The sequence below is a fragment of the Eurosta solidaginis genome, chromosome 4 (genome assembly GCF_040869045.1).
Source record: "Eurosta solidaginis isolate ZX-2024a chromosome 4, ASM4086904v1, whole genome shotgun sequence".
NCBI lineage: Eukaryota > Metazoa > Arthropoda > Insecta > Diptera > Tephritidae > Eurosta > Eurosta solidaginis.
In genome coordinates, this window is record NC_090322.1 from 129,902,267 (window position 1) to 129,915,669 (window position 13,403).

At 40.3% G+C, this 13,403-nt stretch overlaps 1 protein-coding gene across 1 annotated transcript in view; it reads right to left on the minus strand.

Annotated features, from left to right (window-relative positions):
• Window positions 1-5,472, minus strand: part of NetB (Netrin-B) — a 586,813-nt gene extending 581,341 nt beyond the window's left edge. Inside the window, exon 1 of the mRNA XM_067782928.1 lies at window positions 1,943-5,472. Within this exon, the coding sequence (XP_067639029.1) occupies window positions 1,943-3,605 (1,663 nt within the window). The 5' untranslated portion in view covers window positions 3,606-5,472. The remainder of the gene's footprint in view (window positions 1-1,942) is intronic.
• Window positions 5,473-13,403: the final 7,931 nt, after the last annotated feature.

Here is a 13,403-nt window from a genome sequence, read left to right on the forward strand (position 1 = left end):
AACTGCGTAGGGCCCTCAATATCCCTTATTTATGGACGCCAAAAATAGTAATATCTAAAAACTCTGAACCAGCTAGCGGAATTTTCCAGTAACTAGTTTGCTTGGCGGCCACCGTGGTGTGATGGTAGCGTGCTTCGCCTACCACACCGGATGCCCTGGGTTCAAACCCCGGGCAAAGCAACATCAAAAATTTTAGAAATAAGGTTTTTCAATTAGAAGAAAATTTTTCTAAGCGTGGTCGCCTCTCGGCAGTGCTTGGCAAGCGCTCCGGGTGTATTTCTGCCATGAAAAGCTCTCAGTGAAAACTCATCTGCTTGGCAGATGCCGTTCGGAGTCGGCATAAAATCATGTAGGTCCCGTCCGGCCAATTTGTAGGGAAAATCAAAAGGAGCACGACGCAAATTAGAAGAGAAGCTTGGCCATAGATCTCTTCGGAGGTTATCGCGCCTTACATTTATTTATTTTTAGTTTGCTTGTTCTGTAGAAAAACCGCCAAAAGTTTTTTCTAATATAAAACAAATTGCCCAATTTAAAGTATCTTCCAGTCTATGATATGGGTTTTCTATGTCGGCAGTCTCTTGACCGCAATAAGGGCTAATAGGTCAGCTCGCGAGATGAAGTTTGGGAGGCTCTTGAAGAAGCGTTTTCCTAGTAACTTCTTTTGCTTCAACAGCAAGTTGGACAGTCAAACTGGCACCATCGGAAAGACTCATCTTTTTAACTTTAACAGAAGGCAAATCTTTATATTCAAGAAGCTACCCTGGCTGACCGTTTGCTCTTAAGGGATGACTCCAATTTGTATACCACTTTATGTGATTCATTTTCTATTGATATTTGCATGTTAGGCTGTTAACTGTCACATGGTATCCAACTTGCTGTAAATATGGGCACCTCTAGTCTTTCAAAAGTTTTTGAAACAAACGACAATGACCTATGGGCTTTTCATAACCCCTTTCTACTACACCGAAGGTCCCAGGTTCAAGTACCGGGCAAAGCGAAATAAAAAATTAATAAAAAGTGTATTTTTCAATGAGAAAAATTTGGGCAATGGTAAGCTAATACTCTGGGTGTAATTCTGCCATGAAAAGCTTCTTGCAGTTTCCTTTCGGAGTCGGCATAAGACATCCCGTCGGTTAAATTCGTATGAGAACAGTAAAAAGAGACAACGCAAATTGGAAGAGAAGTTCGGTCTAAATCTTCTTGGAAGTAAATCGCGCCAGGAATAATTTTTTTAGTTTTTAAAAATGTGTCAACTAAATTCACGCTAAAACGGCCCAAGTTTTTGTTTTTAATAATCAATCTTTTCATAGGAAGAAGTTAAATGGGACAAAAATTAGGAATTTTTAAAACACCTCTTCAGGTTTTTCCTCTATATTCAGCAGTCGTCGGGTCTTAACTACATATATTTATACTTTCTATATTTAGGAGAAAAAACTCAAAAAGCGGCCGGAAATTTTTTGGAAATTCTATGCAAAAGAGTTTTACACAAAAGCAAAATTTGTAAAGCAAAAAGCAGAAATTATATAAAGTGCACCATCATCGAGATTTGTTAACACACCTCGCCATGCTAAGCATTCAACCATAAACTATTCATGGCCAATCTGCCGCCGCTATTACCGAAACGTCGAGACTAAGCCAAAACATTTTTTGCAATTCATGCCTGCCCAACTCCCCAATTCATATATGCGCACCAAAGTGCATACAGACTCATATAAAAGTACTTGAACTAAACTTTACATTACTCCAAACTCACTTCAATTCTTTCTACTTAAATGCACATTCCTCCAAACTCAGCTAAACTCATTCATCTCACTATTGGCATTTTATCCATTGGCGACCAAGCTGCTATCGAAGGATGTATTCATGGTCATGCCTGCGCTTATATATACATAATATTTATTATATGTATGTACGTAGTAAGTTAAGAGAGATTTCCACTTACTTTTGCATTCATTGGCGTCGGTATCCGTTGCACGTCCCCATGGACGATCGAAGTAGAACGGCTTGCAGCGTTCACATTCTGGACCGGCTGTATTGTGCTTACAAGCGCACGTCATTGTCAACTTGATATTCATATTGATTTTATTGTTGTTATTTCCATTACTATGCACAAGCACTGTACCCTCGAAGTCATCGCCAACATTGTACATTGTATGTTGTGGTAGTACATCATTGGGTCCCACCGTTGCCACACATTCCGAAGCATGCCCATTACATTTGCAGCGACCACCAACCGCAAAATCAGAGACAGCATAATGTTGCGATATAGCCAATAGTTCCTTAGCGCTAGGTTTAGCGACTATGCTTTTGCCATCTACACTGCCAGCCGCATGTTTATCCACCGTTGTGGCTGAAGCTTTTGTGGTGCTCGCGACCGCAGCTGCAGCCGCGGCAGCAAGCGCAGATTTGGCTTGATAATGTTTTTCGTATGCGGATATTTTGGACTTCGTCATGTGGCGTTTGACCTCTGGCACGATGCTGATACCACTGCTGCTGCTGCTGCCTGCACCATCATTGGGATAGTCAAGATCTAAATCAGCATCATCCAACTCCAAATGTTTTTTGGGCTCGGCAGCATATTCTTCATCTTCATAAGTGCTATCGTTGCCTTGTTGATTGTAGTCATACTCGTCATCCTCCTCCTCCTCATCGTCTTCATCACCTTCCTCTTCCTGACTGCTACCCATTTCATCGCTAAAACTATTTGCGTCTGGTTTAGCAGCGGCTTCCTTTGCTTGTGCCAAAGCCAATTCGCGTGGCAATTCTAGACGATGAAAAACAACACGTATGTCAGTGGCTGTTACCCAATCTTGTAATACCAACGATGCATCCAGGTCATTAGCTGAGGGACGACCTTCGAGTGTATTAAAAGCAAACCGATTTGTTGAACCATCACGATGCGAATCAATACAACGCGCTTCCTGTTCATTGAACTTACTAATTTTGGCTCGATCCGGACGTCCATAAAATTTCAAACATTGTGAACTATAAAACTGGAATGGCTGCCAAGTTTGTCCAAAATCAGAGCTCTTGTAAATAGCCAATGAGTCGGGACGAGGCGACTTAGGACAAAACGACAAGCTTACATAAGTCAATTCATATTTTTTACCCAACGATAGCGTGAGCGTAACATTATCGGGTGGCGCACTATCCAAATCAGCAGGTACCGGCACACTCGCCGAACGCCAACATGTCACATTATTGGGATTATTTAAATCAGTTAGCGCGCTTGCAGGAAAACGTAATCCAGGCTTACTACTGTCACACATGCCACATTCGCTTAGCGTGCCATCGCGATTGATTTCGCAGAAGCGTTCGGGCTTGTTCGCGCCACAAATGCTGGACGCTTGTACTGGATTGCCATAAGCTGCATTTACAAAGCTGGGCAAACATTTGCGTGGTTTGCCTTCAAAGTAGCACAGATCACTATTGCTGTGCGACGTGGAGGATGCAGCGGTGGTCGTGTGTAGCGCATTGATGAGCATACAAATACAGGCGCAAAGTAAAGCTGCTTGCGTTGGACAGCGCGCGCATTTTAAGCGTCTGTAGTGTGGGAGATTTGCTGTGGTGAGCTCGGCGGCCAACATGTTTACACTAGAATGCATTAAGCACGAAAACACAACAGAAAGTATTCTTGTTAATTTTTTTTTTTTTTTGTATTTCTTCTGCTTAGACACGTTACATGCAATACAAACGAGACGTCGAATTTTCACCTATTCAAGTCACACGCGCCCGATTAGCACTTACTTCCTATTAGCAATATTCTGCATATACTTTGTGTGGTTTATTATTGTTGTTATTTTTATTGTAAATTCGCGAACACGCAACACTTTTCCCCACCTCTAAGCAAGTAGGCTCGTTACTGCAATATGCACTTTACGTCTACCCCGCACGGACATTGGGTGCAGCACGTGCTACATGCAACTATGTGCTAGTGCCGTTCAACCGACCTTCTCTACCTAATTGGTATTCTAGTAAAATGTTTTAATTTTAATTAAACGACAACACGAATACACGCTAATTGCCTCCGAGGGGGGTATGTTTGGTAGAGAGTCTAACCCGATAGCTAGAACGCGCAAGAAGCGAAACAAATCAGGCCTAGACAAGTACGAATAATGCACTGGAATGTAATACACAAGCGGCCGATTCAACAAACCTGCTGGAGTCCAATTCACAATTCACGACCATCCATATATATCTAAGCACGTGCATGCGAACACATAAGTTTTCTAATTTGCATATGCGATGGATGCGTTTAGCTATAAAAGCAGAGCTTCCGCAGCAGACTCGGTCACAGAAGACAAGGTGCTTTCCGCTCCATCTGTAAAGTATGCGTGTTTTTTGTTTTAATATTTCGCGTGTTAGTTTATTTTTATTTTTTATATGCCTTTGCTAAAATGCAATACGTTTGTGATTGACTTGACATGTACTGTGGCTTATCAGCTGTAGCCCATGCGACCAGGCAGAGATTAGCCTTGCAAGACACGCGACTTGAGTTTCAACTCTACCTTTACGTGTTCAACAATAAATAACCGTTGCTAATGTTTACACAACTTATTCCTTTTATTCACTACAACGGTTACCATATGCCCGTGTTTCCTATACCTTGCCACTTTAAAACTATTATGGCGTCACGCTGTCTGGTGTTCGCAAACTTTACGCGCGACGACTAGACGACAAACACACTTTTGAATACCAAACAATCCGAGCAGCGCACAACAGCTGTCCTCAATGTGCAGATTGTCTAAAAGATGTACAGACACTTAGTCCAAGCAAATGAAAAACACTGCAAACAAAACTAATCAAAGCGCCTTTCGCGCAACATTTGTTAATATTCTTGCTTTTCGCACTTCACACTTTCACGCTTGAATTTGCTTAATACCCAGCGTTGGGATGGAAGCTGCCGTGTCAGTGATCCAACACGGTCAGCTGCTGACGTTCTTCTGACAATATGAATGAGCCAACGTTAGCTAATTATGTACACGCATGGACCAGTCAGCCAAAAACCAAAGCATCCAACTATTATTCGGTACTAACGAAGAGTGAATACCCGAATCACTGACCGCCACTATTAACTATTAAGGCGGGTAGTGAGTGTTATAGAAGCCTTCCTACCAGAATATATATTGTGTATTCTATATGACAGATTTTCCAAAATTCACCACACTTTCTTCTACTTCACAACTGCAACACATATATACACATCACACACACGACCACTCAATAACGGTGGGTGGTTTGGGTTGTTGTTGCTTTGATTATTCTCGCATCCTTTTTAATTCACTATATTCATTCAACTACATACTCGTATACACTTCACTTTACTTCCGATTCCGTTACCACGCTTCAACGCGTCGTTGCTATTTAATATATACTCGTATACGCACTCGTGCCTTCGTTTCGTTTAGCCGGCAACGTAAATTTTACATTCACACAATCGCGCAAACTCTCAAACGACGGACCGTTAAAGCTTTCCTTTAGTTCTGTTCGTAGCGAGAGCTGATTTTATACTGAGTCATATGACGGTTTTGTTTGCTTTCCAACGGTAGCTCGCATCGTTTGTTTGGCGCTCACCCAAAAAACAACCAACCGAGTCAAGCAGCGTGCTCACCAGCAGTCAAAGGTGGGTTGGTATATGTTTTTGCGCGTTTTGGGTGGTTGTTGGATACTCTCCATCTGTTCGTTGTTATGTAAATAAATTTGGCGAATTTTTTTTTTATTTCCTTGCTTCGCACAGTGAGAGTGACTTCCAAGTTGTTTGGCTTATGCTCGCTACTCAGTTGTGTACTCTCAGCAACATCAGCATCAACATTCATTGTATAAACAACTTATCCACCGGCCGGTTTTTTTTCATTCATATAGTGCGTTGCTTCCAGTGAAATGCTGAAGCAAATACATATGGCGCGCAGCATCAGGTGTTGTCGAATGTTTATAAATATTTGGAACGCAACATGCATGTAGTATCATGTTGATAGCAACATTTTTGTTTATATTTGAGACGGGCTTGAAGCATTCACGAATTAAAATAATTTTGATGCCATTATTGCTTATTGTGATACCATATATCTAGCTGTGACGCCGGCTAAGAATTATCTATCTTGCGCTTACTTTCCTCAGCCGAGGCCGACCTACCTCAAAGCACATTACAATTACCCAGTAGAATTACCAGGATATTTTCATGCGGTGCTTATATTCATCTGCAACTGAAACCAAGCACGACCACCTTGTTGTTGACTTCAACGCTCTAACTCTACCGGTGCCATTCTGCTCGTATTAACTGAGTTGACAGCCATTTGTCAGGAATTGGGTCCACTTTCACTAATCGACGACAAGCATTTTGTGCAGTGTGTGAGTACTTTCTTAGGTGCCAATACCGACGTGAATCACGATCTTGTTCTTTAATTCCGGGAGGGATTCCGGTTTCTTTGTCGGCTAAGATTTTTTCGCCTTCCGCCGGGTAGTATCCCACTTTCCAGATTTAGTCTTACTTTACCTTTCCATTTCCGCTCAAGCTACGTTTCCTGTTCTGGATCCGAATTCTTTGCGCGTACCATACCCATTCATTCTTCGTGTCCAAGTGCGGGTAATTTACTTTTTCGATTTTATTCTCAGTACCAATTTCTTTTTTAATCGATCCTGAATATCTTCAGATTTCTTTTGCTTTCTCGTTCATGATTTTACGGTTCCGTTGCTTTCCTGGTTCCACTTCTTTTCTGCAGTCCGTTGTTCATGTCGAAAATTGGTCCGATATGGTCGAAACGGTCACGGATGCGCATCACTGCCAGTTATAAGAATCCAATTGCGAAATTTAACTCTTTCCACTCATTCAAAAGTTATTTAAAAAACAGTCGTTTTCGATGTCAGCTTAACACGGACTTTGTATCACCAAATTCACCAAGTTATTAAAACATAGCACTAAAAGAAACGTTATATAAAAATTTAAAGGCCCACTTTGCATAATATTTTCAAAAAATTAGTAAAGAACAATGAGTTCAAATAAAATGACCCAAGTCGAACATGTTTTCAAATTGTCCTCAAGTTTTTAAAAAAACAAGTTGCCCGAAAAAGGTGCAGATTAAAGAAAAAATCTATACCCCGATTGGATGAAAGAATACACGAAATCAAGGATGCAAAATCTTTTAATTGGTTCAAGGGGTTTAAATACTTCTTTGAAACCATTCTCAGCCCAGACTTAAGTTGATGATATATGCACGTATGAGAAGGGTTTGAAAAATCACTTTGCACATATACATATTAACCAGGTGAGGCTTTGTCCTTCGCAGGAACACTCAAATGGGTGAAGCAAAAGCTTTCCCAAGACAGTCGAACAAATGGCCGGGTGTTCTACTACCCTAACTTAGTAGACAGTCGAACTAGGTTGAAAACTAAAGCTACGCGGTTATTTACAATGAATTGATGTATAAAAAGGCTTGAAAACAGCAGTTTGGACTGAGCCTAACATTAACATCTTTCAACTTAAAATCGGTCGACTTTCAATCTTAAACATCGTTTTGATTTAACAAATTTTGGTCCACATTTAAAAAAAATTATCCACGGTCTTTGTAAAATTTATTATGTAGGATTATAATATTTTCATCTATAAGTTACGCAATAATATCCACTTGGACTGCTTATTATTTCGAGGGCGGCAGACTTGGCTGAATGTTTTAAGGTGTTTCTCTGGTAGGCGCGATAACCTCCGAGAGATTTTAGTCCAATTTGCGTCGTGCTTTTAATTTTTCTTACAAATTGTTTTATGCCTACTCCGAACGGCATCTGATTTGCCCGGCTCGTGAACCCATGATCTTCGGTGTGGTAGGAGGAGCACGCTACCATCACACCACCTCGGCAGCATAGCGGGACAAAAAAATCAGTTAGAAAGTCTTCGGTGTTATACCTAGGGCTTCTAGGAAAGTGACGTCGACGAAGGTATGAGTTCGAAGTCTTAATCCTATAACTTCTGTGCTGGCATGTGGTGTGAGGGCCAGAAGGCGTGGTAGTGACTGGTGGTAGACAGGATTACTACTGTTCGCACATCGGGAGTTATAGCTCTTAAAACAGCCGAAAAAACTAGAGGCGCACTTTGCCGCGATCAAAAATAAGCCAACGTTGGTGTTAATCGTTAAAACTGTGCCACGAGAGCCATGAGTATTAAAAGGCCGTTAATAGCATCCGTAAGCCACCTTTGTGCGTGACCAGCAAATGGCGCCAAATAATTTAAAGAAATCGTGTCTACATCGAGTATTAGGAGTTAGACGAGGACATCTCCTTCGGTGAAACTAAGCTTTGTACAAGACATACAGACAAAAGTGTGATCATTTTAAGTAGTTAAATTTTTTTTCGGCCTACGCAGCAGTGCCAGTCCCTGAGATCAGGTTAGGTTCGAAGCCTCCCTGGAGTAAGTGAATACAGGGCAGTCCCTCCGCAAGGAGCTGAATGATCCGCGAGACTTTGATGCAAACCCCGGGACCTTTCCGAAATGGCCAAGACGTTGATTTCCTTAAATACATACAACCAAAACCTTTCCTAAATATTATTTTTTAAGTAGAAAAATCAAGCTTTATAATATGCCGTTTCCATGCTGATTTGTTACCTGGTTCCAGCTCCAGTTTTGGATCTGGTTTATATATGTTCCAGATCCAATTTCCTTTGTTTTCTGGTTCCTGTCTTTTTCGATTTTTGGTTTCAGTTGCGGTTGTGGTTTCTGTTGTTTCCAAATTCCGGTTACTATTTCTTTTATTTTCTGGTTCCAGTTCCGTTTCCGGGTTCTATTGTTTTCTGGCTCCGGTTCTGGTTTCTATTGTGTTCTTTTTCCGATGCCAGTTTAACATTTTCTAGATCCGGTTAAGCTTTTTTTATGCTATGGTTTCGGTCCCTTTGCTTTTCTGGTTCTAGTTCCTGCTCCCGTTTGTTTTGTTTTATGTTTCCAGTTTTGTTTTATTTTATTTTCTGGTTTCGGTAAGCTTTCTTGTTCGTTTTGGTTCCGGTTTCTTTTTTTCCAGTTCCAGTTCCAGCTCCCATTCCCATTTTCCTGTGTTTCTGGTTCCAGTTTCGGTTCCGCTTGTTTCTTGTTTTCCGATTCCAGTTCTGGTGCACGTTTCCTAATTGTCTTATTCCAGTTCCGCATCAGTTTGCTTTTGATTTCTTGTATCGTTTTCTTTTGTTTGCAGCTCCTTTTTTCTTTCCGGTTTCTTTTGTTTTCTGTTTTTTCCCCTACCTGTTCAGGTTTCTTTTATATTCGGTTTTCTGATTTCGATATTCGAGTTTCTTAGCTTTAAAGTCCCAAATGTTTCGTTCTGTTCCGGCACACACTTCTTTTATTTTCCGAGTTCGGTTTTCTTTTTGTACCGGTTTTCTTTTGGTACAGGTTTTCTATTATTTTTCAGTTCCAGTTAATTTTATTTTCTCACTCTGGTTTCCCTTCTTTTCTCTCGGTCCCGATTTCTTTTATATTCCCCTCCCGATTCAATTTGGTTTCTTTTCTTTTCGGGTTTGTTCTCCGGTTCCGGGTTTCGAGTTTTTGTCGAAATTCATTGGAAAAAGAGCTTTGATAACAAATGTGAGCTTTTTGACGAAAACTGAGCTTTTGACGTAATCTGGTAGGAAAAGTAAGCCGGAACAGTAATGAAACCGGAAGGCTAAGACGCACCTGAATTTTATGAAATTTTTATAACACCAAAAAATAAGGACTCTTCAATATAAGCAAAAAAATTCTTTGAAGCCTTTTGGAAAAAAACTCCATTAATCACATGCAAAGTACTATAGATTCAAATTCATAAAAATCTGCTTAGAAATATTAAAGCAGATTTTTATAATCTAGGCACGTTCATAAAAGATGTCATTTTGACTCACTCACCAAAATCATAAAGGCAATGTGGCATATTTCGTTGAGGTTGGAAAAATGGAGAAAAGACGTGCAGCAGTCAGTCTCACTCAGGAAAAAATATCCACTACTTCTTGTAAATATGCAGAAACAGATAGGCGTAAGAAAATTAGATGGTACGCATCGGGAAGCACCAGCAGACACGCAATACAATGCCAACAAAGTCTTACAACAACAAATTGAGATGCCACAGCACGCAAGCAAAAGCGACGCAAAACAATCAAAGAAGGAAATTATTCAAATTTGCTCTGGGGCAACAAAAGTTACAAAAGACAAAAACAAGTTTGCCTACCTACCAGCTTAGATACATACGTAACCTTCACACACGCACCCATATATTCCAAAAATATATATCTTTTATTCTTCTGTTCCGCTTTTTATTTAATGTTTTCTTTGTTTGAAATTAAAGCGGGCAGGCAGTTAATAATAATTTCACGCCAAACAGTGATGCGCGACCCCTACCAACGAACCGAAACGGCTACAGCCATCAGCCGCTGGCCACTGACGCAGCTTCACACCTTGGCGGCTGGTTGTGTCGCTTATCTGTTGGGTTATCTTTTGAAGATAGGTCCAATGCAAACAAGACAATCAGTCCGACAGTTAGTAATAGCCGTCGAAGTCAAAATAAGCTGCCGTATAGAATTTCATTGCTTGACCGCATTTCGCTGTTGGCTTGTGCCACACCGCCCCTATTCCGCCACACCATTTTAAGACTTTTCGATACGCTCACTTTGCTTGCTATAAATTAAAAAAAAAAAACACGACCTGAGGATTGCGTGTAGGTGGAGGAGAGTAATCTGTGGTACGTATATAAATAAATTTTTCTTTGCTTAAAACTAAATGTTTTCTGTTGGCTTTTACATTTACATTTTACCTTTAAAAGGAAACGCCAAGGTTGACTTACGACCGACAAGACAGCAGCAAGAAAGTTGTAAATTTTTTTTTTTTTTTTTTTGATAATGCATGCGACCTATTTTCATTTGCTCCAAACTCTTATATACGCCTTGTGATTTATCATAGCTTATGTTATTTCAAATCGAATTTATTTTAATTCTGTCCCAAAACCATTCAAGCGCATTATTACAATAAAAAAATCAATTACTGCAAAACTCGCTTCAATTATCTTCCTGTAGTAGTGCTTCGCCCCATCCTAAAGGGGCGATCACTCACAAAATTCCATCGATATCCTCTAAGGGAAGTGCATGTAAACTTGCAGTTTCGACAGGGTTGGACCAACGCGGCAATGGTGTTAAAGTCATTGGTTCCACACTGCAATTTAATTGAAAAGATGGCTTGTGTCATGTGGGGACACATTACATGCAGGGCATACATTGCGAATGTCAGGGTTGATTCTGGATAAATAAGAGCTCAGCGTATTTTAATATCATAATCTAAGTTGTGCCAGAGAAGTATGCATTCCAGAATTGCGAGTTTCCGTTATTTATTGGCTTAAAATATTGCCTACTCAACGTGGATTAGGGTGTGGGCCTGTTTATGCTCATCTGCTTCAAATGGCTGAGTTCTTGTGTGCTGGTTTTCCTCATAGTGCATACCGATGACTCCTGGGAGGCGGGGGCCTGCTCAGTGAAATGCTTGTTAGGAATTCCAAGTTTCTGAGTACTTAACAGAAACTATTCATTATTTCGTTTAACTCCTTTATGGGGAGTTTCATGCCTTACTGTGCAGATCATGGTTTGCCAAACAATAGACGTGATTGCACTACGCGATACGTGATGAAAGCACAATTGTGCTATGGAGCTCAGAGCCCTGGTGAAGGTTCTGTTCTGGTGGCATAAGACATCCCTTTAAAGTTCTGCACGCGTTATTTTTACAGGCCCTAAGCTCTCTCCAGTGTTTGTTCTTTTAAGCTCGGCGATTATATGGGAGGCGCGTAACACACAAGCAGCGGGTCGAGCGGTTCGGTGTTGCAATGCAACCTATGCCGTCAATCAGACCGTCTTGCCTTTCTAAGGTTTATGGTGTTCTGAACTTTGAACTATTATTTGCTCACACGCTACGTTTTTTCCATGCGACAGCAAAAGTTCTGAACTTTGTTTTTGATTTTTATAGCTTCTACCTATTGCGCTTAAGTCTTAGATACATAAGTTTAAATGAACCAATCAAAGATAGCGACTATCTCAGAACCACCTACGACTGGTCCTGAAGGTACGCAAATGTGAGTAACAGCTTCGTAGGGCATCTAAATGTTAAACTAGACTTCCCTTTCAAAACACAAAATCGGCCTAGAGGCGTAATTTATTATCTTGCGTACGGATAAGCACCGCCAGCTTAACATCATCTGTGTACATCAATGGCTTAGAAAAGCTTAAGACACTAGGAGGATCGTTAATACAAAAAAAGAATACAATTGGTCTAGCGGGGCTTCCTTGGCATACACCAAATTAAAACTTGAAAAAGTCCCCACTACAGTACCTTTTCACTACTTCCGACCTAGATAAAAATGTCCACTTTAGAACTAGTTCTTTATTGGCTCTTTTTCATTAAGATTTAGTTCTTTTCTTGGTACTATTTCGTTGGCTACGAACCGGACCGAAATTCTACATATTTCTTCTAGTACTAATTCCTTTTTCGGATGGTGGGAAAGTGTTGGGAAGAAAGGCAAACTCACGGTCGAAGCTCCTAAAAGCTGGTAGCAGTTTTTTGTTGGTGGCATATTTCTAAAATTTATGTTAAATCAGGCTACTAACGAACTATTACTTTTTTACCATTTGATGTCTAAGTTCCGAACCAGAAATTTGTATCACTTCTTACTGACATCCATCAGGGTGTATATATAATTAAAAAAAACGTCAGTCTTCCCCTTTCAAACGGTAATAGCAGATTGGGGCAAGGATCAAAGATAAGATTTTTCTAAGATTTTTATTTGTGATATCTCCAACTACAAAACTATCGATCTTGGGTATTAAAGACATAGCATACATTTCTAGAGCCTCCATATATACTTCTTAACTTTGACCCCTGTGCGACATCCTTTAGTCGTATTCGTATGGGAGCACAATTTTTATACTTAGTTGAGCAGAGCCCACAGAGTACATATATCAATTTTGTTCACATAACGGTACCCCGTAACTAAAAAACTAATAATAAATATATCGAGATAGATATAGATTTCTATATATCAAAATGATCTAGGCGAAAAAAAAAAATCATTTAGCCATGTCCGTCCGTCCGTCCGTCTGCCCGTAAACACGATCCCTTGAGTAAATTTTGAGGTATCTTAATGAAATTCGGTATTTAAGTTCCTGGGTACTCATCTCAGATCGCTATTTAAAATTAACGAAATCGGACTATAACCACGCCCACTTATTCGATATCGAAAATTTCGAAAAACCGAAAAAGTGCGATAATTCATTACCAACGACGGATAAAGCAATGAAACTTGGTAGGTGGGTTAACTTTATGACGCAGAATAGAAAATTAGTAAAATTTTGGACAATGGGCGTGGCCCCGCTCACCTTTAAAAGAAGGTAATTTAAAAGTTTTGCAAGCTGTAATTTGG